General features: G+C 38.5%; 1 protein-coding gene across 6 annotated transcripts in view; it reads left to right on the top strand.

The window, feature by feature from the left end:
- Nucleotides 1–23,387, top strand: part of Tasp1 (taspase 1) — a 357,326-nt gene that overhangs the window by 34,693 nt on the left and 299,246 nt on the right. For all 6 annotated transcript variants that reach the window (XR_009057693.1, XM_057780148.1, XM_057780147.1 and 3 more), the window contains 2 exons: nt 11,943–12,063; nt 17,943–18,027. Coding sequence is in view for 5 of the 6 variants with exons in the window: in XM_057780148.1 (XP_057636131.1) it covers nt 11,943–12,063; nt 17,943–18,027 (206 nt within the window). In the remaining variant the exon portion in view is untranslated. The remainder of the gene's footprint in view (nt 1–11,942; nt 12,064–17,942; nt 18,028–23,387) is intronic.

Here is a 23,387-nt window from a genome sequence, read left to right on the forward strand (position 1 = left end):
AACGAAAATATGATTGTATTTTTAATAGATTATGCCAGATTAGCAAATGTTCTTGTGAACAAATATCAACATTTATCACAATTTTTCTAGCATTTTCAAAGGATCTTACATAGAATAGGGTTGTAAGAGTTTTCTAGTGCATATGCTGTTGTTCCCAGCCAAAGTATGTTGTCTTTCGTACTGTTAGACAGTTTTAGCAAATGAACTGTCACTAATATTAAACCTTAGCATTCACAGAGTGTGATGCAGACAGTGTTCTCTTAACTTACATCCAGTCTGTCTAAGATGTTACTTTAACACATGTTTAAGTAGAGCATTCTAACTATTTGGCTGAATGTAATTCCAGGCTGTCTAGTTGAGTAATTTCCTCAGGCATTCCAGCTTTGATCAACCACAGCGAGAACTCTCAGCATGTCTGTAAAGGAGCCAGTGCATCTGCAAGTATGTCCTGAGGAAGAGAGGAAAGGGAGCTCGCCAGAAAAGAAAGACTGCTCTGTCATTAGGAGTTACGGAATGAAGACGGAAAGTTTTCTGATTTCATTAGGAACTCTTCCCCACAATCGACTCTCTTCTTTTAAAGTATGCCATGTTGTTTAGTATTCATCAATGAAAAAGACTTGAGTTGTGCCTAGTGAAAATATTTCCTGGCTAACTCTGGTGCTTTATCAAAGTCCATTAATACTTTAGCTTTCTACTCTTAAAACTGTGATAGTTTGCTAACATTTCAAACACATTTTGTATGTACCGTAGTAAAGTATGTCTTCATTATTTTTAATTGCCTAGGTTTTTTGATAGAAATATTGATATAAAACTGAATATTCATGAATATCTTAAAAAACAGAATGACTAAGAACAGACATCCTAGGAACATCTTAGCTGCCTTTTCAACACACACAGTAAATCAGTTTGCTCTCTGATCTGTGATAATAGATAGGAGTTAATTATTCTTTAGTTTTTTAGTGTTTTTGGCTTGTTCTTTTCCCCCTTGTTTTGGTACTGGGAATTAAACCCAAGGTGTGTGAGTGTATGAACTGTATTCCCACTCCTTAATTAGTTTTAGTTCTGAAAATCTTGCATATGGGTTCAGTTTGTATTAACATTTTTGGGAAGTTCATATTCTTCTTGTGACTTCCCTATGTAGATTTCTATCATTGCCTACCTTGTCAGTTATTTACCATGGAAAGGAAGACTAACACAGTTCAATAAAACTTATTGAAAGTAAAAGTTTTGTTGTATTTTTACTTACTGTTCCTTTAGAATTGAACAAAGGATAGAACAATTTGCAGACTTACACCATCAAATCTATCATAAAGAATATGTAGAGAATTGGTAAATTGGCAAACTGAAGAGAAGATGAAGGACTGTGATGTTCATTATAGGAGTATGAGCAGACATGTAAAATGGAGGTTACCCATTCTGACTGCCTGGTCGCAAATAAATACACAGAGGCATATATATTAATTACAAAATGCTTGGCTGATAACTCAGGCTTATTACTAACTAACTCTTTTATTTAAATTAATCTATTTTTTATTAATCTATGTATTGCTACCCAGCCGATGGCTTTACCAGTCCTCTGGCATCTTGTTTTTTTGGCACCTAGTTGGCATCTCCCTTGACTCTGTCCTTCATCTTCCAAATCCTTAGTTTTGATTGTCCTGCCTAACTTTATCCTGCATTGCTATAGGCCAATCAACTTTATTATTAACCAATGAGAGTAATACTTATTCACACCATCCAGAGGATTATCTCACAGCACAGACATCTGAGTTGATTATTGAATTAGCCTTTTCCCACTGTAATGAAATAGCAGAAACTGAACTTCTTAGAGAAAGTATAGAATTCAAGCGTTTGGAAGTTCAGTGGTATGGTACCTTCATTGACTGAGTTCTTGTCAAGACTTCATGGGGAATGTCAGATAGGAGGAAGGCATGTTGGACCAAGAAACAGAAATCTGGGAGGGGCCAAACTCAGAGTTTTATAATAGTTTTCTCTGAGAACTTCCAGAGAATCCTGTAAGATCTGCCTTCTGAGAGAATGACCTCAGTTATTTAAAGTTTAAGATACTACTTCTGCAGAAGCATGGGACCTAAACCTTTATAAAATGTTGAAAGTTAAAAAGAAGAAAACACACAAATGTGTATGGATGGACCTATATACTAGAGGGAGATAGAGAGGGGGCTTAGTGGTTAAGATCACTTACTGCTCTTGCAGAAGACCCACCTTAGGTTCCAGTCACCATCATGACAGCTCAAAGCACAGATCAAAGAGATCTGTTGTCTTCTTCTGGCCTCCATGGCACTGTATGCACATGGCACACTTACATACATACAGGCAAAGCATTCATACATATTAAATAAATCTTTAAAAATGTGAAATTTGTTGTAAACATTTAAATATTAAGAGAATCATATAAAACATGGATTTAAAATTTGTTTAAAGTAGAAAATAGATCTTGCCAAATGGAGTGTGCCTTTTTCAGAGCTACAGTCTGCCAGAGCTGAATGACAGCTGGCCCTTGAGGTTCTGAGTATGACTAACAGTATTTTAGTTCAGGGTATAGCTGAAAATAATCTTGGATTGAAATGTCAAATTAACCTTGTTATAAAGGCCAAGAAAATGAGTTGATAGTTTGGTAGTAGTTTGATGCTCTTAGAGGCCGAAAATTCTTGTAAAAAGAATTTGTCTTAGTGTCTTCCTTGTTACCTAGCTTCTTAGGGGTTGTGTATTGTAGCCTGGTTATCCTTTTCTTTACATCTAAGATCCACTCATGAATGAGTACATATTGTGTTTTTCTGGGTCTGGGGTACCTCACTTAGGGTGATGTTTTTTTCTCCTAGTTCCATCCATTTGCCTGCAAATTTCAAGATGTCATTTTTTTTTAAACCACTGAATAGTACTCCATTGTGTAAACGTATCACATTTTCTTTATCCATTCTTCAGCTGAGGGGCATCTAGGTTGTTTCCATGTTCTGGCTATTACAATACTGCAATGAACATACTTGAACAAATGTCCTGTGGTATGAGTGAGAGTGCATCCTCTGGGTATATGTCCAAGAGTAGTAGTATCACTGGGTCTTGAGGTAGATTGATTCCTTATTTTCTGAGATACCACTATATTGGTTTTCAGATGGATGCCCCTTGGAAGGAGAAATAGATAAGATCTCCTGAGTAAATTGGGAGTGTGGTGGGGGCGGGGGTGGGGTGGATGAGTATGGGTGGATGAAAGGGACGGGTGTGGCAGGAGAATGTGAGGGAATGGTATGTTTGAGTTGTGGTAGGGTCAGAGAGGGAGAGCAAGGAAAGAGATATCTTGATAGAGGAAGTCATTATAGGGTTAGGGAGAAATCTGGTACTGGGGAAACTCCCAGGAATCCATAAGGATGACCACAGCTAAGACTACTAGTGGTAGTGGAGAGGGTGCCTGACATGACCTTCCCCTGAAATCAGATTGATGACCACCCTAATTGTCACCGTAGAACCTTCATCCAGTAATTGATGGAAGCAGATGCAGAGAGATTCACACCAAAGCACTGAGCAGAGCTTCTGGAGTCCAGCTTAGTGGAAGGAGGGATTATATGAGCAAAGGTATCAAGATCATGATGGGGGAACCCACAGAGACAGCTGACCTGAGCTAGTGGAAGCTCATTGACTTTGGACTGACAGCTGGGGAACCTGCATAGAACCGAACTAGGCCCTCTGAATGTGGGTGCCAGTTGTGTGGTTTGGGCAGTCTGTGGGACCACTGGCAGTGGGACCAGGATTTGTCCCCAGTGCATGAATTGGCTGTTTGGAGCCCATTCCCTATACCTTGCTCATCTATCATACAAGGAAGAGGGGCTTGGTCCTGCCTCAGCTTGATATGCCAGACTTTGTAGACTTCCCATGGGAGACCATTCTGAGGAGTAAATAGGGGGTTGGGTGGGGGAAGGTGAGGTAGGGGAAGGTGGGGGGGGGAAGCGGGTAGAGGGGAGAAAGGGTGAACTGTGGTTGATAAGTAAAATGAAGAAAAACTTTTTAAAGAAAAAATTAAAAAGAAATAGAATTTCTATCAAAACTTAAGTAGCTTATTACTTTTGAAATGAATTACAAATCAAACTAACAGCTTTTCAAAAACACCAGTTGCAGCAGTTTGAACCATTAACCAAGTGTATCTCACTGTAGAGTTTTTTTTTTTTTTTTTTTTTTTTTTTTGGGTTTTTTTTGAGACAGGGTTTCTCTGTGGTTTTAGAGCCTGTCCTGGAACTAGCTCTTGTAGACCAGGCTGGTCTCGAACTCACAGAGATCCGCCTGCCTCTGCCTCCCAAGTGCTGGGATTAAAGGCGTGCGCCACCACTGCCCGGCTATCACTGTAGAGTTTTGAGCTATAGGTAAAACTGATCAAAGTACTTGGTGCTCTAGATAAGCTTGAACCAAATTCTTTATTCCCTTCGAGTCCCTGGAGTAAAGTATTGCACTGAGTATTTTTGGTGAAAAATGTACTGTAGGTCCAAATACATTGCCTTCATTTCCATCTTTGTTTTGCTAACCTCCTCCAAAGAAGCTTCTGTCACCATTTATCATATCTTCATTCTTTTACTGAAGAGAAAACAAAACAAAACTAAACAAAAGTCAGGCATGGTGGCACACGGGAGGTAGAGCAGGTGGATCTCTGTGAGTTCAAGACCAGCCTGGTATACAAGAAAAGAAAAGATGTTAGTAGTTAATACAATATAGTAATGCTTGCCTAGGAAACTTTATGTTTACCTACCCTAGTCATTCCCATTTTACTCTTTGTTCTGATTCACATCTTTCTCTCATGTAGGGTGAACCCTGCTACTGCAGAGATATCCTTTGCGGTGTTTCATAGTTGTTGTTGTGTAGCTTTTTGCTATTTATTTGCTATGTATTAATGTTGATAGACTACAAACTTTCTCAAATGGCCTAAGTTAAGCAGCTTAGCGAGTCATTGAAATGAGTTTCTCAGAGTGACATTATGATCCAGCTCTGACAGAGTCATGTGTAGTAGCTTATTAAAAATAAAAGAACCTTAGATTTAACGTATATGTTCCAAATGGGGCTCTTTGGAGTGGGAGAATGGAGAATTTCACTTAATGATTCTTTTATTTTGAGCAGAAAGACTGATTGGATCCACAGTTGTAACAGTCTTTAAAAACTTTAGTTGTTTTATTCTAAGAAATTTGTATTGTGGTTTTAAAGTTGTTTATTGAGTATAGTGTATATTACTAGAAAATAATCAAGTTTATTGTTTATGAATAGCTCTGATAATTTTTCATAGTGAATATAACCCTTTGTCTATAGCACCTGGACCAGGAAACACATTTCTGCCCCTTTAGAAAGTCCCAATAACACTAGGTTAACAATACTTTGTGAGTTACAAAGCTTGACATATGTAGAATCATTGAATATATGTACTCCTTTTATATGTTTAATTGAGGTGAAGTTCATATAACAATTTGAAAAACTAATAACAGTATGTTGACAGTGCTTTGTAGATACCATTTTCTATTTTGTTCCAAATTTCTATAAAGAATCCTCATACCCCTTAGGCAGTTACTCTTTATTTGTTTGTCTTCTATTAGATGACAACTCATAGTCTGTTGTTTCTCTCTATGAATGTATCTTTTCTGGATAATTCATACAGCTTAAATCATAGCTTTTGTGCCTACCCTCCCATTTAAGTACAATGCTTTTGAGACTTTCACACTGCAGCATCTGTCAGTACTCCATTCTTCTTTCTGCAGACCTAGTCAGCATTGTTGTGCATACCACAGCACTTTTATCCACTCATTCACTGTTGAATAGGGGCCGTTTCCACCTCTAGGCTATTGGGAATATCCTTGATGTGAATAGCACCTGTACAAATATTGAAAACGTAATTTTAGTTTCTTTGTATATTTACCTATACATAGACTTTCTGGGTCGTGTTTTAATTCTACATTGAACTTTTAATGCAACTATTAAGCTGTTTTCCATAACTACAGAATGAACCATTTTTCATTGTAGTAACAATGTGTGAGAATTGCTTTGCATCCAAGTTATTATGGTCCATCCCACCCTCCCCCACCCTTGTCACTAAAGCTATCCTTGTGAATGAGAATTGGTACCTGTCTTAGGCTTAGGGTTTCTTTTGCTGTGGAGAGACACAATGACCATGGAAACTCTTATAAAGGAAAACATTTAATTGGAGCGGCTTGCTCACAATTCAGAGTTTTAGTTCATTATTGTCACGTTGGTAAGCAAGGCAGCATGCGGGCAGACATGCTGCTGGAGAAGGAGCTGAGAGTTCTTACATCTTGATCCAAAGGCAACAGGAAGTAAACTGAGACACTGGGCATTGTTTGAGCATATGAAACCTCAAAGCCTGCCTCCACAGTGACACACTTCTTCCAATAAGGCTACATCTACTCCAACAAAGCCACACCTCCTAATAATGCCACTCCCTATGAGTTTATGGGGACCAATTACATTCAAACTACTACTACAGTACTTCATCATTGTTTCTTTATTTCCCTAATAGAAATGATGTCCAACATATTTTTACGTGTTTGTAGGTCATTTGTATGTCTTTGGAAAAATACTTGTTGATGTCACTTCATGTTTTATGCTGATTTATAATTTTTTTTTCTTTTTGGATTTTCGAGACAGGGTTTCTCTGTGGTTTTGGAGCCTGTCCTGGAGCTAGCTCTTGTGGACCGGGCTGGTCTCGAACTCACAGAGATCTGCCTGCCTCTGCCTCCCAAGTGCTGGGATTAAAGGCGTGAGCCACCACAGCCCGGCTCTGATTTATAATTTTTATTTTCTGATCCTTCATGGTTGTAGAAGAACTGTATATATTCTGGTTATTGGATTACTTGAAATTTAAACTACCTTTTTTATTTTATTATGTACATTAACACACATGTGCCATGGCATCTACAGGTCAGCAGGCTGCTTGTGGGGTCAGTTCTCTCATTCCACCACGTGGATCTATTTATTGACTCAGGTTGACAGACGTGATGGCAGGTGTCTCTACCCACTGAACCATCTTGTTGCCTCTTGGATATTGGATTATACTGTAGGTTTAAGTCTGAAATAATGTCAGAAGAAACAAAATAAAAACTAAACTATGGACACCTTTGTGGCTTACTTGACTCCCCTGTTTATCTTTCTGACTGTTACCTATCTTCTATTTTAGATTTGCATTATTATATTTATTGTTGTCTGTTATGCCATCCAATTTATCATCAGTCTACATAGTCATGATTTCTCAATTTTTGTAGGTGCAGATCAAAAACATTCCAACTGAAATTTGCATCTGTACTGAACATGTAGTTTTTTTTGTCATTCCTTAATGTAACAACTATATTATTTTAGTTATGTAGCCAAGCTGTCTTTGAACTCATGGAGCTCTTTCTGCTTCACCTTCATGAGTGCTAAGATTATATGCATGGGCCATTATGCTTTACATTATTTTTTATTTTTTGAGACAGTTCACTGTGTAACCCAGTCTGGTGGTGGGGTTTTCTGAAACTTACCCACTTCAGATACCAAAGAATATCTATTTCCTTCCCTTCCTGCCCTGCCAACTTCTTCCCTTTTTTGGTACTGAGTGTGGAACCCAGGGCCTTGACAGTGTTAAGCATGTGCTCTGCTGCTGAAGGCATCTGCCTCCTATAGCTGAGACTGAGGCTTCTTGTCTGGAAGACTGTATTCTGTTTTGTGTATTGCTATAAGCCCTAAGATTTACTCACTATTTAGCAAATGGGTCAAAAAGCCAAATGGCTCTTTGCCTATTTCTGATGGTCTGTAAACTTTTAATGGTTTTTAGTTTTTAAGATGATTGAAACAAAATCAAAAGGAAACTAATATTTCATGATATTAGAAAATTATATGAAATTCAAATTTCAGGGTACAAATTGCAACTTCTTTGGGATGCAGTCTTGCTCACGCATTTGTGTATTTTTTCTGGCTGCTTCTGTCCCTCAGTGGCAGTTGAGTAGCTAAAGCATTGTGTGGTCCACAAGTCTGAATCATTTAATATATCTGACCTTTTACAGCAAAAGAATTGTCTGGCAATAGGCAGCCAATAAATATTTGTTGAATGAGTGAATGCTAACCTATATTAACACAAAGGAATTTAAGTGGGAAAACCTTCAATCATTTAGTTCTTGAAAATTTCAGCTTAATTGATTATTAAATATGTCCTTGAATTGTGTGTGTTGATTGTTTTTGTCATAACTTAGTTTCATTCGCCACTCTTCATCCTGCAGATATTATGAACCAATAAGGAAATAACAGAGGGGTAATAATTCTTGGCATAGTTTTGACTAAGATAGGCATACTTCATTTTTTAAAGTTTTTGTTCATCCCCCTGCCCTCCTCGCTTGGGATGGGATCTCACTATGTTGCTCAGACTAGTCTGGAGCTGCATTTTTCTCATTTGAATTTGAAGAAAGCCGTGAAGGAAAAACACCCATTTTTATTACTTTTTTTCTATACTGGGGATCAAATTCAGGGTCTTGTATATACTAGGCAAGTTTTATGTCACTGAGCTTTATTTATATACCCTATTACTCTTACCTAGAAAGATTCATGAAACTTTGTTTTAAGACCATTTCTCACTTGTTACTTTAAGATCAATCACTTGCTTGTCATTGGAGGCAGTAATTAAATCATTTCAATGGAATACTTAATCATGTATGGATAAAAATGTATATTCTCCCATGTCTCATTCACCTTATGATGTGCTTGTTGCATTTGCACTTGAGACAGTGTGCAAATGTATTAGTGATCTGTCAGTAGACATCTGACATAGTCTAACAGGAATAAAAGAGACTGGACAGATAGCATCATTTTATACAAAATGATTTATATTATGCTAGTTTTGTTTTTGTATATTTGAAAACTTAATTGTTTACATTTGTAAGAGGTGTTAATAGAGGTCACATAATGAATCTCCCAAGGTCTGGTATACCCTGTGACTGTGTAAACTGTATTTTTTGCTTTTATCAAAGGATACTAAGTGGGTAATGCAGCTTGTGGTTCTTAGTGAAAAAGCATGTGTTGTAGCCCCTTGCCTTGGCTGGAAGCTGCCAGATTTACTGTAGGAAAAGCATCCTTGTCATGTTAGGAGAATAGATCCTGGCTTGGTGCTTCTTCTGTCCTTTTTTGTTTTTTGTTTTTTGTTTTGTTTTTCGAGACAGGGTTTCTCTGTGGTTTTGGAGCCTGTCCTGGAACTAGCTCTTGTAGACCAGTCTGGTCTCGAACTCAACAGAGATCCGCCTGCCTCTGCCTCCCGAGTGCTGGGATTAAAGGCGTGCGCCACCACCGCCCGGCCTTCTGTCCTTTTTATCAAAGGGATATTGCTATTTTTTTTTTTTTTGAGTTTCTCTGTAAGAATGCCATGCAAGAATTATTATCTAGCTGGCTCAAGGGGTGAGAGTTCACAATAATAATTATTCTATTTTACCTAGTTATAATTAGCTTCCATTCAGTCGTTCTACAAGTTTTTACCATGTGTGGATGAAACATTGGTTTAAATTTTGGAATAGAACCCCTGAAAAGATAAAGGGGCTTATGCTCTGTGGGGAAGATTAATAACAAAGATTAGGAAGTAAGATGACTGTGGTGATGTACACTGTCTTAGTTAGATTTGTCTCATAGTTACTATTGCTGTGATAAAGTACCATGACCAAAGCAACGTGGGGAGGAAAGGGTTTATTGGCTTCTGCTCTCTTACAACTCTTCATCACTGAAGGAAATCAGGACAGGAACTCAAACATGACAGGAACCTGGAGGCAGGAACAGCTAACTGGCTTAGTCCTTATGGCTTGGTTATCCTGCTTTCTCCCAGGACCAGCTGCCTAGGAATGGCACCCCCAGAATGGACTGAGCTTTCCCCCATTAATTACTATTTAAGAAAATGCCTAATAGATCAGTTCCACTGTCACAGTGGGTGGGTGCACCCCTCGTGGTCCTGATTTCCTTGCTCATGTTCTCCCTCCTTCTGCTCCTCATTTGGACCTTAAGAGCTCAGACGGTTGATCCAAATTGGGTCTCTGTCTCTCTCTCGATCCATCGCCAGATGAAAGTTCCTGTGCCATTCTCCTTGGCCTCTCGTCAGCTCTCATTGTCCACCACATTAAGAGAGTCCGGTTTTATCCCATGTTTTTTTCAGTAGCAGTCCAGCTGGCCTTGGTGAGCTCCCAATAGATCGGCCCCCCTGTCTCAGTGGTTGGGTGCACCCCTCATGGTCCTGACTTCCTTGTTCATGTTCTCTCTCCTTCTGCTCCTCATTATAACCTTGGGAGCTCAGTCCGGTGCTCCAGTGTGGGTCTCTGTCTCTATCTCCATCCATCGCTAGATGAAGGTTCTATGGCGATATGCAAGATATTCATCAGTATGATTATAGGATAGGTTCATTTCAGGTTCCCTATCCTCAGTGGAACTGATCTATTGGGAGCTCTCCAAGGCCAGCTGGACTGGGACTGAATAAGCATGGGTTGAAACTGGACTCTCTGAACAAGGCGGACAATGAAGGCTGATGAGAAGCCAAGGACAATGGCACTAGGTTTCGATCCTAATACATGAACTGGCTTTGTGGGAGCGTAGCCTGTTTGGATGCTCACCTTCCTGGACCTAGATAGAAGTGGGAGGACCTTGGTCTTCCTGTAGGGCAGGGAATTTGGACTGCTCTTCAGTATCGAGAGGGAGGGGGAGTGGACTAGGGGGAGGAGAAGTGGAGTGGGGATAGGGGGAGGGGAACAGGGGGAGGGGGCAATATGTGGGAGGAGGGGGAGGGAAATGGGAAACGGGGAGCAGTTGGAAATTTTAAGTAAAAAAGAATAAAAAAAAAAAAAGAAAAAAAAAAAAAGAAAATGCCTACAGGTATAGGCTTGCCTACAGCCTTAACTTATGGAGGAATTTTCTCAGTTGAGGCTCCTGCCTTTCCAGTGACAGGAGTTGGGAGTCATTGTGAAGCACCAAGTTGGTGCTAGGCATCTAACCTGGGACTTCTGCAAGAGCAACAAGTGCTCTTAAGCATGAGTCACCATTCCAGATTCCATAAACTTATTTTCATTATGGCCCTATTTTAACATTTTTCTCATCCTTTGGAGACAAGGTCTCATGTAGCTCAAGCTACATGGCCTATCATAACCTATTATTTTGTACAGGTAACTCATGCTAAAAAGATTATGTTTACTTTTCTCTCTCTCTCTCTCTCTCTCTCTCTCTCTCTCTCTCTCTCTCTTTTAAAAGAGATGATACTTGATTCTTTCTAGTTTAGTTGCTCTTTATTTCTTTTCCTTGCCTAATTGTCTTGCCATGATTTTCTTGCATCTTGTTGAATAAGAAGTAGTGAGAACGGATATTTCTCTTGTGTTTTGATAATTTTTTATAATTTTTGATAATTTTCAGGGAAAATTATTCAGGATTTCCCCTTTTCCCCATTTTGCAATATTAGCTGGACTTTTTAAGGTTTCCTTTATCATGGCAAGGATGTTGGTTTCTGTTTCTAGGTTACTTAGTGTTTTTTTTATTGTTTTTATAAAAGGGTTTAGTAGTTTGTTAAATGTCTTTTCCCTATATCTCCTGACATGCCTATTTTATTAACATGTGGTATTTTGATTAATTTTTTTTCCAGATATTAAACCAGACTTGTTTCTTGAGATCCCTCTTGTTCATGATATAAACACTTGTTTATATTCTGCTGGATTTGGTTTGCTTTTGTTTCTTCAATGATTTTGATGTTAGCATCTACAAAGTATAAAGCATATTGGTCTCTAATTTTTTTCTAATTTTGGTCATAATATTTTTGTCCTTTGTCATCAGAGAAGTACTGACATTGCCTGAGTCTTAGAAAGTATTCCCTTACCTTCTAGTTTTTGGAGGGTTTATGAAGGATTGACATTAATTCTTTTTTAAGACTAATAGTATTTAAATTCATTTTTACTTTTCAGGATTCTCCATTTACAAATGCAGGAATGGGATCTAATCTGAATCTCTTAGGAGAAATCGAGTGTGATGCCAGCATAATGGATGGGAAATCCTTGAATTTCGGAGCAGTTGGAGCACTGAGTGGTATGTGGGCATTATGACATAGTCCTCTATTATTTGAAAAACTGAGTCTGTTACCATTTCATGCCTTCTGAAAACTTAGTCCCATATTTTTAATCATTTTTGTTTGGAGTAGTGCTGAAATAATTATTATTCCTCTTTACTAAATAAAGATCATAATATCTTAAGTATGAACAGTTTTTTTTTCCATTAATTTTTTTTTCATTTTACATACCAACCCCAGTTCCCCTCCGTTCTCCCCCACCCCTGATCTAATTCCCCCATCCACTCCTTAGAGGGGCACTCATCTCATGATAGGAAAGCTGAGTCACAACTGCATGCTGCCCCGTCCGTCTTTTTATGTATGTTCTGGGCTTAAATCAGGTCCCCAGCTTTGTATGACAAGCATGTTTTCCTGCTGAGCCATCTCACTGGCCCACATTTATTTATTTTAATGAAACAGAAACAGGATTCCCCCTTTTCTTCCCCCTCTTCTCTTACAGAGTCTCGTTATGTAACTCAGATTGTCCTTGAGCTTTTCAAACCAGGCAGGCTCTAACTTCTTCATACTCCTGCACTAGCCCTTTGACTATTAGAAATTTTGGTTTGCAGCACCCTGCCCACTGCTGGAACTTTTTTAAAAAAATTTAAATCAGAATCTGTGGCTGTCTTTTTATATCAGTACATAAAAGATTTATTTAGTGGTTTATGATTCATTTAAAGATTCATTAAGTGTACATATTTTTATCTGTATATATATGAACTTTCTAAGGTATCCAGCCATATATATACACTTTGATCAAGACTTTAAATGTTATCATGTTAGGATTTAGAACATTGAACTGGAGAGTTGGCTTAGTAGTTAAAAGCATATACTGTTCTTATAAAGGACCCAAGTCTAATTCCCAGAAAACTTTACTATCTTAAAACCACCTGTAAATCCAGGTTAAGGGGAACTGATGCCTCTGTTCTCCATGAACACCTGCACCCCCAAACCCATATGATGATGATCTAATTACTATTTATCAATTAATTTGGCAGTCAAATATTAGGGTAAGAAAATGAATGATCAGAGAAATGGCAGAGAAGGCACCAGTGACCTTCTGTCTCTTTCATTTCTCCATCCAAAAGGACTGTGGTCCCCTCTCAGCCCTGCCTTACTACTTATCTCTGTCCTCAATCCTCCAAAACCTCTCTAGTTAATTTTGGTCAGCTAGTGGTTAGCTCTACCCTCTGATTCAAAGCAAACTCTATTATTAAATGCAATCAAAATATCACACATCCCCCCCCCCTTTTCTCTAAATAAAAAGGGAAGGCTTTAACTTTAACATAGTAAAACTATGTATATAATAAGAACAATTTTCTGGAAATAATTATGTTCACAATGTCCAGTCCATTTGCATTTGACAAATTTAGAGAAAATGCTCCATTATCTAACCTGTCTTGGTGAGTCCAAAGCATTGTACCTAATTCACTTTCTATCTTAACTTGTATTACCAACCCCAATCTTCTTATGTCTTTCAATCTTACACACTTTACACTTCTTTTGTTAGTTTCTTTTCTGAACTTTGTAACAAGGAAAACTATTAACTATAACTATCTAGTCTTTAACACCATCAGTGACCCAGGAAGAATATAGTATTATTACCTGAGTAAACAGGAAGTACAGAGCAGATAGCTTCCAAAAGTAAGAAAGAAATGATAGGAACAGCTGGCTATCTGGACAGTCACCCAAGGTTCCTCTGTAATGTTGGGGTATCCATCTTTGGCTGACAGGCCTAGAATATCTGACTAATGTGAAGCAGAAATTTTGAAGGACTGTCCTGCCTTGTTTTGGTAAAGTTTGGCAGTCACTTTCTTTTGTGTCCTGCTTCTCCAATCTGGTGAACATACTGTCAGCAGTTGAGAAAAGAGCCATTTCTTGCTCAGTTACTAACTTTTGCCAAAAGGAAGTAAACTCCATGTTTCTTCAATGCCCATCATCTTTTCTGAAGTAGATTGGTGCTGCCAGGAGTAGGCATGTCTCATCATACAAAGCCTTATATTATTAAGGCATCTTAAATGCCATATTCTGTAGCTCTATAAAGTGTTGAAGAGCACCTACCTAATATATATGTTTGACCTTGAAAACATACCCAATATAACAATAAGTTTGAGTATAATAGGTGACTACCAATCTGTATTTTTTTATTATCCTAAATAGTTTGTAATAATAACTTTTAAGGACTAGATATTTACATTACATTATTAAATGAGCTGCATAGGTACAATACATTAAACAAGAATAGAAACATATATACAGTATATTCTAACAAAATTAAACTTAAAATTATATCAATATACTAAAATATCTTAAACAAGAGTAGAAAAATATATACAGTATAGCAAAAATAACCTTAAATTTGTATCAATATACAGAAATCCATACCAATGTAAAATATTTAAGGCTAGTAGTTGCTTTTTTAGTTTAATAGTAGATTCGATCATCTACCCTTTTATCCTATCATTTCTATACCCCCTTTTTCTTTTTAGAAGGAGATCCCTGAATCTTATATTCTTTGTTTAATGTTTTTCCTGGCCATTACCAATAGCAACTTGTAACCCATCCTCCTAAATGATGAGAGATATCTATAACCCATTGAGTGACTAATAGCCATCCATCCCACGTTTTGGAAATGTGGGTATTATGTTCTTTATATTGCTTCCTGCTGTTTGGGTGGGTGGTGACATCTCTAGGGGACACTGAGAAAAGTAAGTTAATGATCAAGTCCTGAGAAAGCTAGCTATGTTATATTTTGTCAGTCTCTCCATAATGGGAAAGTGTAGTCCTTATCTGAAGTCCTGGCTAGAGAAGTGCATAAGTCTGGACCATCTCAGCTAGCTGACTTGTAATTGTCCTGAGCAATTTTTAGTCCAAAGCTGATCTTTGGGTAGTCTTTATCAGCCTAGTGACATTACCACAGGCATACACACAGACAGAATATTGTATACATAATAAATAAATAAATATTTAAAAAAAAGAATTCCATGAGTAAAGTATACAGTCATAAGGACAAGCCACACATTGCAAAAATACGTTTTTCCATAGAGACATATAAATAAATAACAATAGCCAATTGTAATGAATAATCAATTAAAATAAACTCACTCCTATCTGATGTACCTGGGAGAGGCATGAAGGCACATATCAAGAACAATTTTGTGTTTTTGAAGAAACTGAGGTCATAAGACTGTCTTAGTTATGGTTTCTATTGCTGTGAAGAGATATGACCACAGCAACTCTTATAAAGGAAAACATTTAATTGGGTGGCTCACAGTTCAGAGGTTTGATCCATTAGCATCTTGGCAGGACATGGCAGTGTGCAGGCAGACATGGTGCTGCTGAAGGAGCTGAGAATTGATACATCTTGACTTGCAGGCAGAACGAAGAGGTCTGAGACATTGAGCATGGCTTGAGTATATGTGAGATCTCAAGGCCTGCCTCTACAGACACATACTTTCTCCAACAAGGTCACACCTTCTAATATTGCCAATCCCTTTGGGTACCATTTTTTATTTTTTTCAAACCACCACACAGACTTTTGTCTTGTTTTCATAGAGTTTTCTAACAAGCACTCAGAATTCTCCTCCCAGGACTCTATTCTTGGAATTGTTCCAAAGTCAAAGGAAACAATAGCACTAATAGTCCAAAACATGATAATGTTTCTTTTTCTTCTTCCTCCTCCTTTCTCTTTTTGGTTTTCTGATTTAGGGTTTCTCTGTGTAGCCTTACCTATCCTGGAACTCACTAGGCTGGCATAGAACTCATGAAGATCTTTCTGCCACTACCTCCTGAGTACTGGGATTAAAGGCGTTTACCATTGGCAGAATGGTTAAAAGTTTTTACCAGCTGCATGTTGACACTGGGCTATTGTCTAGAATATTCAAAGAATTGAAGAACTTAAATACCAAGGAAATAAAATTGACAATCAACAAATGAGCAAATGAACCAAAAATACCATTTTCAAAAAAGAAATACACATGCCCAATAACTAAGTGCTCAGTATTCCTAGCCATCAGGGATATGCAAAGTTAAACTACTTTGAGAGTCATCACATAAGACATCACTGTTCTCAAACAATATTGCAGCAAATGTTGGAGAGCATGTGAAGAGAATGAAGCCTTAATCCATCATGGTGGGCATGTCAACTAATACAATTGTGGAAATCAGTATGGAGCACTCAAAAATTAAACACAGAACTGCTGTATGACCCAGCTATTTCTCTTGTGGGATATACTCAGAGGGGTAAATCCACAGCCAACCACAGAAATATTTACACTCCTGTTTTTATTGCTGCTTAATTCACTTATATCAAAGAACTGGAATTAACCTAGTTGTTTTTCAGCAGATAACAATATAACGATTTTGCGCATATATATATACATACATGTATATATATGATGAAATATCACTCACCTCTAAAGAAAAATAAAATTTAAAATTGCAGAAAAATTGATGGACATAGAATGTATAATATTAAGTGAGGTCACACAATATCAGAAACAAAAAAATGTATGTTCTCTTTCAGGCATGGACTCTAGCCAATAATAGATGTACATCAATGTACATGTGGGTACAGTGTAACAAGAAAGGCTAAGTGTAAGAGGTGAGGGAAGGTTGAATGCAGGTAATGGGCATGCCTTATGAAAGAGGATGTAAAGTTAATTTGTTTTTCCAGTTCTAATTCTGTTATGACTTTTGTGTTTTGTGAGGCAAAGTCTTACTCCATAGGCGAGGTTGACACTTATATGTATCTTTGACTACACTTATACGTGAGGCAATCCTCCTGTCTCTGTATCCCAAGTGCTGGGTTTACAGGTGTGCTCACCTTTTCCACATGCTGTTTGGTGTCCCATGTTTAGGGGTGGGTGAGTAGATGGATGGGACACAGACACGCTTGTATTTACCTTTCTGCATGGGCTCTCCTCCTACCAGGAAAGGATTCCGGCTGTTTTTCTGCCCACAGTGTGCAGTTCTTGCTTGAATATGTATTAGATGAGTTCCATATTAACACTGTTTGAAAATTAAAATGTTGTAGTGGCATTTCATTTGTATTTTAATAAATAAAGCTTGCCTGAAGATCCGCAAAGTAAAACAGCCATGTTGGCTAGCCTTACAGACCAGGCAGCAATGAACTTTAATCACAGTAACCACAATGACAACACCTTTAATCATAGTAACCACACTAGTTTGCCATAGAAACCAGGCAGTAGTGGTGCACACACTTAATCCCAGAACTAGACAGGATTTTAAAACGGGAGGAGACAGCTCTTAGCCTCAGTCTCATTCTCATTCTGAGATTCATGGAGGCAGGATTGCCATTTCGGACTGAGGTAGAGGTAAGAGCCAGTGGCTGCCTGTTTTGCTTTCCTGGTCTTCAGGTTGATCCCCAATGTCTCTCTCTGAGTTTTTATTAATTGTGTTTTAAAATGTGTACTTCTTAGTCTCAGGTCCGAGTTCCCCAAGACCAGTGGTTCTCAACCTTGCTAATGCTGCAACCCTTTAATACTGTTCTTCCTGTTGTGGTGACCCCCAACCATGGAATTTTTTTTGTTACTACTTTATAACTATAAGTTTGCAGCTATTAATGAATTGTAATGCAAATGTCTGATATGCAGATGGTTTTAGGCTACCCTTGTGAAAGGGTCGTTTAGTTCTCAAAGGGTTCATGACCCGCAAGTTGAGAACTGCTTCTGTAGACTACATTTTAAATTTTTATTTTGTTCATGTTAAGTTTGTGTTACTACATTTGGTGTCTGTAAAGAATTTCAAAGATATTTTAAAGTTATTGAAACAGCACAAAACTAAGTGGAGAAATGTGAAGACATTTCTGATTTCTTTTTATGTCACTTTTCTATTGTAGGAATCAAGAATCCAGTCTCAGTTGCAAACAGACTCTTGTGTGAAGGGCAGAAGGGCAAGCTCTCTGCAGGCAGGATTCCTCCCTGGTAACCACTCTTCCTCTTGACTTCTGTCTTCGCATGTTAGTGTTCAAAGGCTTTAATCCACAGAGTATGATGCTGTTGGTTCTGTACCAGAGATCACACGTCTAAGTCACTTTGTTCTGTAATGGTGGCATACTCTACAGTTGATAAGCTCCAGATGGAATAGAATCTCATGGCTCAAAGGAGGTTTTAATTAATTTCTGGATTTTGTATGCCGTTGATTCTCAAGAGGATTTTGTGTCACCAAGTGATCAGTTAGGGTTATTTTGTTCTGAAACTCAGAACCTAAAGTTACTGGAGCACAGTGTCTAAAGTAATTAGTTTTGGGACATTCATAGAAAAATACATGTTGCATATTGTGAATAGCCATGATGCAACTGTTATCCACTGCTACTAATAATTAGCAAAGTCTTATCTTTTACCTTATTCATCTTACTCAGAAGAGGTAAAAACATAAAAAGATCAGAATAACAGATTTGCAAGTTAAGGGGATTCAGTCTTTGATGATGGTGTCGTCTTGGTCGCTGTGATGGGGAAAAAATGTACTAAGTAGCTAGTGCTGGGGCTATATAACAATAGAGCAATAAGTTCATCACATTAGTCAGAAAATCACAGTGCAGATTTAAAGGTTAAAAAGACTGGGTTGGAAAGATGTATGACTCAGAGGTTAAGAGCATTTGCTTAAAGAGGATCCTAGTTCAGTTCCCAGCACCCATATGGTGTTTTACACCCACCTATAACTCCAGTTGCAGGCGACCTGACAACTTCTTCTGACCTTTGTGTGTACCAGGTACTCGGATTGTATGCATGCATATATGCAGGGAAAACACTCATACATATAAAATAAAAATCAGTCTTAAAAATGTACAGTATAAAATTTTCTTGACAGAGTATAAAGCTGTAAACAGCCTAAATGTTTCTCAGTGGTTAGAAAATTTGCTTTCTAGTCCTATTACTAAGTAGAAAAAAGGAGGGAGACGTTAATTCTAATTTACTCTACAACACAGTATCTTTGAGGGAATGTTTACACAAAATTTAAACTCTCATAAATGTAGAGGTTGAGAAGTTCAAGTTTATAGTTCTGGCCTGTTTGGCTTGGTGTGGATTTTCTTTTTGCCTTGCAAGTAGTTGCCTTCTTGTTTGTCCTGTCATTGAAACTATATGGGAAAGGGAAGGGGAGAGGAGTCTGTAGAGGTACAGATGGGAAGAAGAGGGTAAAAGAGAGGAAGATAGAAAGAAGGATAGAGGGGGAGGAAGGAGTAAAAGGTGAGGAGAGGAAGAGAAGTCAGTGAGACAGGGAGAATGAGTGAGAGAGGGGCTTGCGAGTGCCCTTTTTTCTATTAGTACAGTGATACTTGTCATGGGAACCCTACCCACATGGTGCTCTCTCTCAGTTTATAGCAATAGATCTTTACATTGTAGAATTAAAAATAAAATGAAAATTAACTTATATTTACATTTTTTTTGATTTGTTGAGACAGGGTCTCACTTTGTAGTTCTGCCTTGCTTGGACGTTGATTTATAGGCCAGCTGGCCTTGAACTCACAGAAATTTCTTGGTCCCTGTCTGCTAGGATAAAGGTCTGCATCAGCATGCCCAGCTATAGTTTCTTAAAAAACAGCAGCAAAAAGCCTGCAAATTAATATGCTGAACTAGTTGATACCATCTAAGTTAGGGAATAAAATATCACCGAAGGATTTGAGGCTATCTAGACTGAAGTTTTCTTTCTTTCTTCTCCTTCTCTTCCTTCTTCTTCTTTTTGGATATTGTCATAAAGCCCAGACTGGCCTTGAATTTGGAATCCTCGTCCTGTTGAATCCATCATGCTCAGCCAGCTAAGGCCTTTCTAGTGGATCCTCACCTTACAGTGTCCCATAGTCCTGTGCTGAGCTGTGGTGTTCCTTTGCTTAGTAACAGTTGTCCTAAATTGAAGGCTTTCTCATTCTCAGATTCTTTTTATGTTATGTGTATTTTCTATTTATACATAAATATGTACACATTTACATAGTTGTATTTTCTAAGGCTCTATAAAAATGTGCATTGTATTAGTTACACCATTGTATTAGAGACACCATGACCAAGCAGTTCATGGAAGAAAGTTGAACTGGGCTTGTTGTTCCCGAGGGCTAGAGTCTATCTTGACAGAACGAAACATGGCAGCAATAGCTGAGAGCTAACAGCCACTAGCAGGAAAACAGAGAGAACTAACTTGAAGTGGCCTGAGCCTTTTGAGAACTTAAAGCTTGTCCCCAGTGACATGCTGTTGAAGATCAGCTTTGACAAAACTTGTACGTTCCTGTTTAGGACCGTGAAGGTTCGAATTATTAAGCAAAAGGAACAGAAACACAAAACAGCCTCGGGAGGGACATTCAGTGAGTACTGAACCACCTGAAGTTATTTTTCACCTGCTTATATACTTCACTCCGAAAGGGGAGAGGTGAGGCAACGTACTTCATTAGCATGACATAAGGAACAGACTTGAATTCTCTAACCTTTGGTCCAGGTGGAGCGGATCCACCTCGACACCCTCGACACCCATACTTCCTCCGGCCAGTGTACACATCCTAATCATCTGTAACAGCCACCAACTGGGCAAGTATTCAAATGCTTGATATTTATGAGGAACCTCTCATTCAAACTACCACATGTGTGGGTATATTAAACACTTTGGAATGGTTATATAATCCACTGTGATTGCCTCATAAAGAAAAGGAAGAAAGACAAAATAAGGCAAAGTGGTTGCCAAAGTGAGTATAATACCTTAATATTTTACAAGGAAAAATTTTTTATTAAAATGATCTCATCTATCCAGGCTGAATAAAACTCCTATGAGTATATGTACCACATTTTCTTTATCTGTTGTTGGATTTCTGGGTTACTTCCACATCTTGACTATTGCGAATAGTACTGTAATAAGCATGGTTGTCTAAGTATCTCTTTGGTATGCTTGCTTAGATTCCTTTGGGTATGTATATGCCAAGGGATGGTATGGCTGGATCATAGGGTAGTTCTATGTATTTATTGTGATATCCTCTAACTGTGTAGCTCTGGTGGCCTAGAATTCAGTATGTAGACTACACAGGCTTTGAACTCACAAAGATCTGCCTGACTCTGTTTTTCAAGTGCTGGGATTAAAGGAGTGAGCCACAAATGTGTAGCACAATTAATAAAAACCAATAGACAGAAATTGCTTTCAACTTGAAGGCCAGAAAAGCAAAGCAGCCAGCCATTGGCTCTCACCTCTACCTCAGTCCAAAATGGCGATCCTGCCTCCAAGAATCTCAGAATGAGACTGTGTCTGAGAGCTGTCTCCTCCTGTTTTATATTCCTCTCTAGTGCTGGCATTAAAGACAGACACCACTACCACTTGGTTTCTATGGCAAACTAGTGTGGCTACTGGGATTAAAGGTGTGTGTCACCACTGCCTGGTCTTTTAAGGCTGACCAGTGCAGCTGTTTTAATCTCTGAACTTCAGGCAAGCTTTACTTATTAAAATACAAATGAATATCACTGCACCCATGCCTGGCCTGTTTTTGTTTTCGAGGAATATCTGTATTGATCTACACAGTGGCTTCACCAGTGTTCATTCTCACCTGCAACTGTGTAAGGATTCCTTTGTCCTCCCTCTTCAATAGTATCTGCCATCATTTGTTTTCTTGATAATAGCCAGTTTGACTGTGATGAAACAGATTTGAGAAGCAATTTTAAATTACATTATTATGGCAACTAAGGGTGTTAAATTATATTTCCCCCTTTGGTTTATCGAGACAGGGTTTCTCTTTATAGTCCTGGCTATCATGGAACTCACTCTATAGACCAGGCTGGCCTCAAACTCACAGAGCTCTGCCTGCCTCTGCCTCCAGAGTGCTGGGATTAAAGGCATGCACCACCACCGCCCAGCCATATATTTATTTTTAATATGCTGTGTCCATTTGTGTTTCTGATTTGCTTGCATGTATGTCTGTGTACCACATGCTTATCCGGTACCTGAGGAAGCCAGAAGCTATTGGATCTGTTTTGTAAGCTGCCATGTGGGTACTAGAATTGATTCTGAATCCTCTGGAAGAAAAGCACGTGCTCTTAGCTGCTGAGCTATGTATTATCTCTGTAGCTTCTGAATTTCTTTTATTGAAAAATGTCTTCAATTTATTTTTCCATTTGTTTATTGGGTGATATAGTCTTTGAATGTTTAGTCTTTTGAGTTTTCCATGGAATCTTAAGTATAAATCTTTTATGAGCTGTGTAGCTGGCAAAGGTTTTTCTCCCATCCTGTGGCGTCTCTTCAGTATGCCGATTCTTCCTTTGCTGAGCATGGGTGTTTTAGTTTCATCCAATCATTTGTCAGTTGTTGGGATTACTTTTTCTGCTGTTTGAGGCCTTTTTAGAAAGCCCTTGTCTATTCCTACATCTTGAAGTCTTTTCTTCATATCTTCTAGTGATTTCGAAGTTTAAGGGCCTACTTAAGGTCTTGCATTAATTTTAAGTTAATTTTTGTCGTGTGAGATTTTATTTTGTTGTTCTACTTATAAAAATATAGGTTTTCCACACTCTGTTGAAGATGCTCTGCCCTCCTCTGTGTATGTGTGTGTGTATAAGACATGTCCATGTAGCTGTAGTTGTGGTTTTTTTTTTTCTCGGTTCCTACTTAGCCACATGAGTACAAATGGAAACATTAACACAGTAGTTACACTGTGTTGCTAAATAGTGATGCTGTGTAGGTTATGCATACCAAATGCATTTGTTGTTCTGATGTGGAGTCTTGTGTGTTGCCAGGCTATCTTAGAACTGTTGATCTTAGGCTGGCCTCGCGCTCCTACTTCTGCCACCTGAAGGGCAGATGACAGGTGTCTCTAGCCCTGCTCTCATTTGTTTTTTGACGTTTTGGTGTTTCTTTTCCTTTCTTACCCTTGTTAAACCTTACACGCACCAGGCAAACATTATACCACTGAACTATGTCCCCTCCCAGTTAGGACAGTTTCCTTTATAGTAGGTGCTCTAGTTTGTGATCAGTGACCAAAAGCAACTTTGGGAGGGAATGAATTATTTGGATAACACTTCCATGTCACAGTTCATCACTGAGGCAGGTTAGAATAGGAACTCTAGTGGGAATTGGAGGTAGGAAGTGGAGACCCTGGAGAAATACTGAGTACTGGCTTTTTTTCTGCGTTAGTCAGCTACGTTTCTTATACAGCCTAGGCTCGCTCACCCACCCAGAGACAGTACCACACATGGCAGGCTGGCCCACCAACCTTGACTAACAGTTAATAAAATGCCTCACAGGCATGCCCAGGTCAGTCTGAAGGAGGTATCTCCATTGCATATCCTTCCTCCTGGGCGTGTGAAGCTGAAGCTAACTATGACAG

Source organism: Chionomys nivalis, chromosome 9 (genome assembly GCF_950005125.1).
Source record: "Chionomys nivalis chromosome 9, mChiNiv1.1, whole genome shotgun sequence".
NCBI classification, from domain to species: Eukaryota; Metazoa; Chordata; class Mammalia; order Rodentia; family Cricetidae; genus Chionomys; species Chionomys nivalis.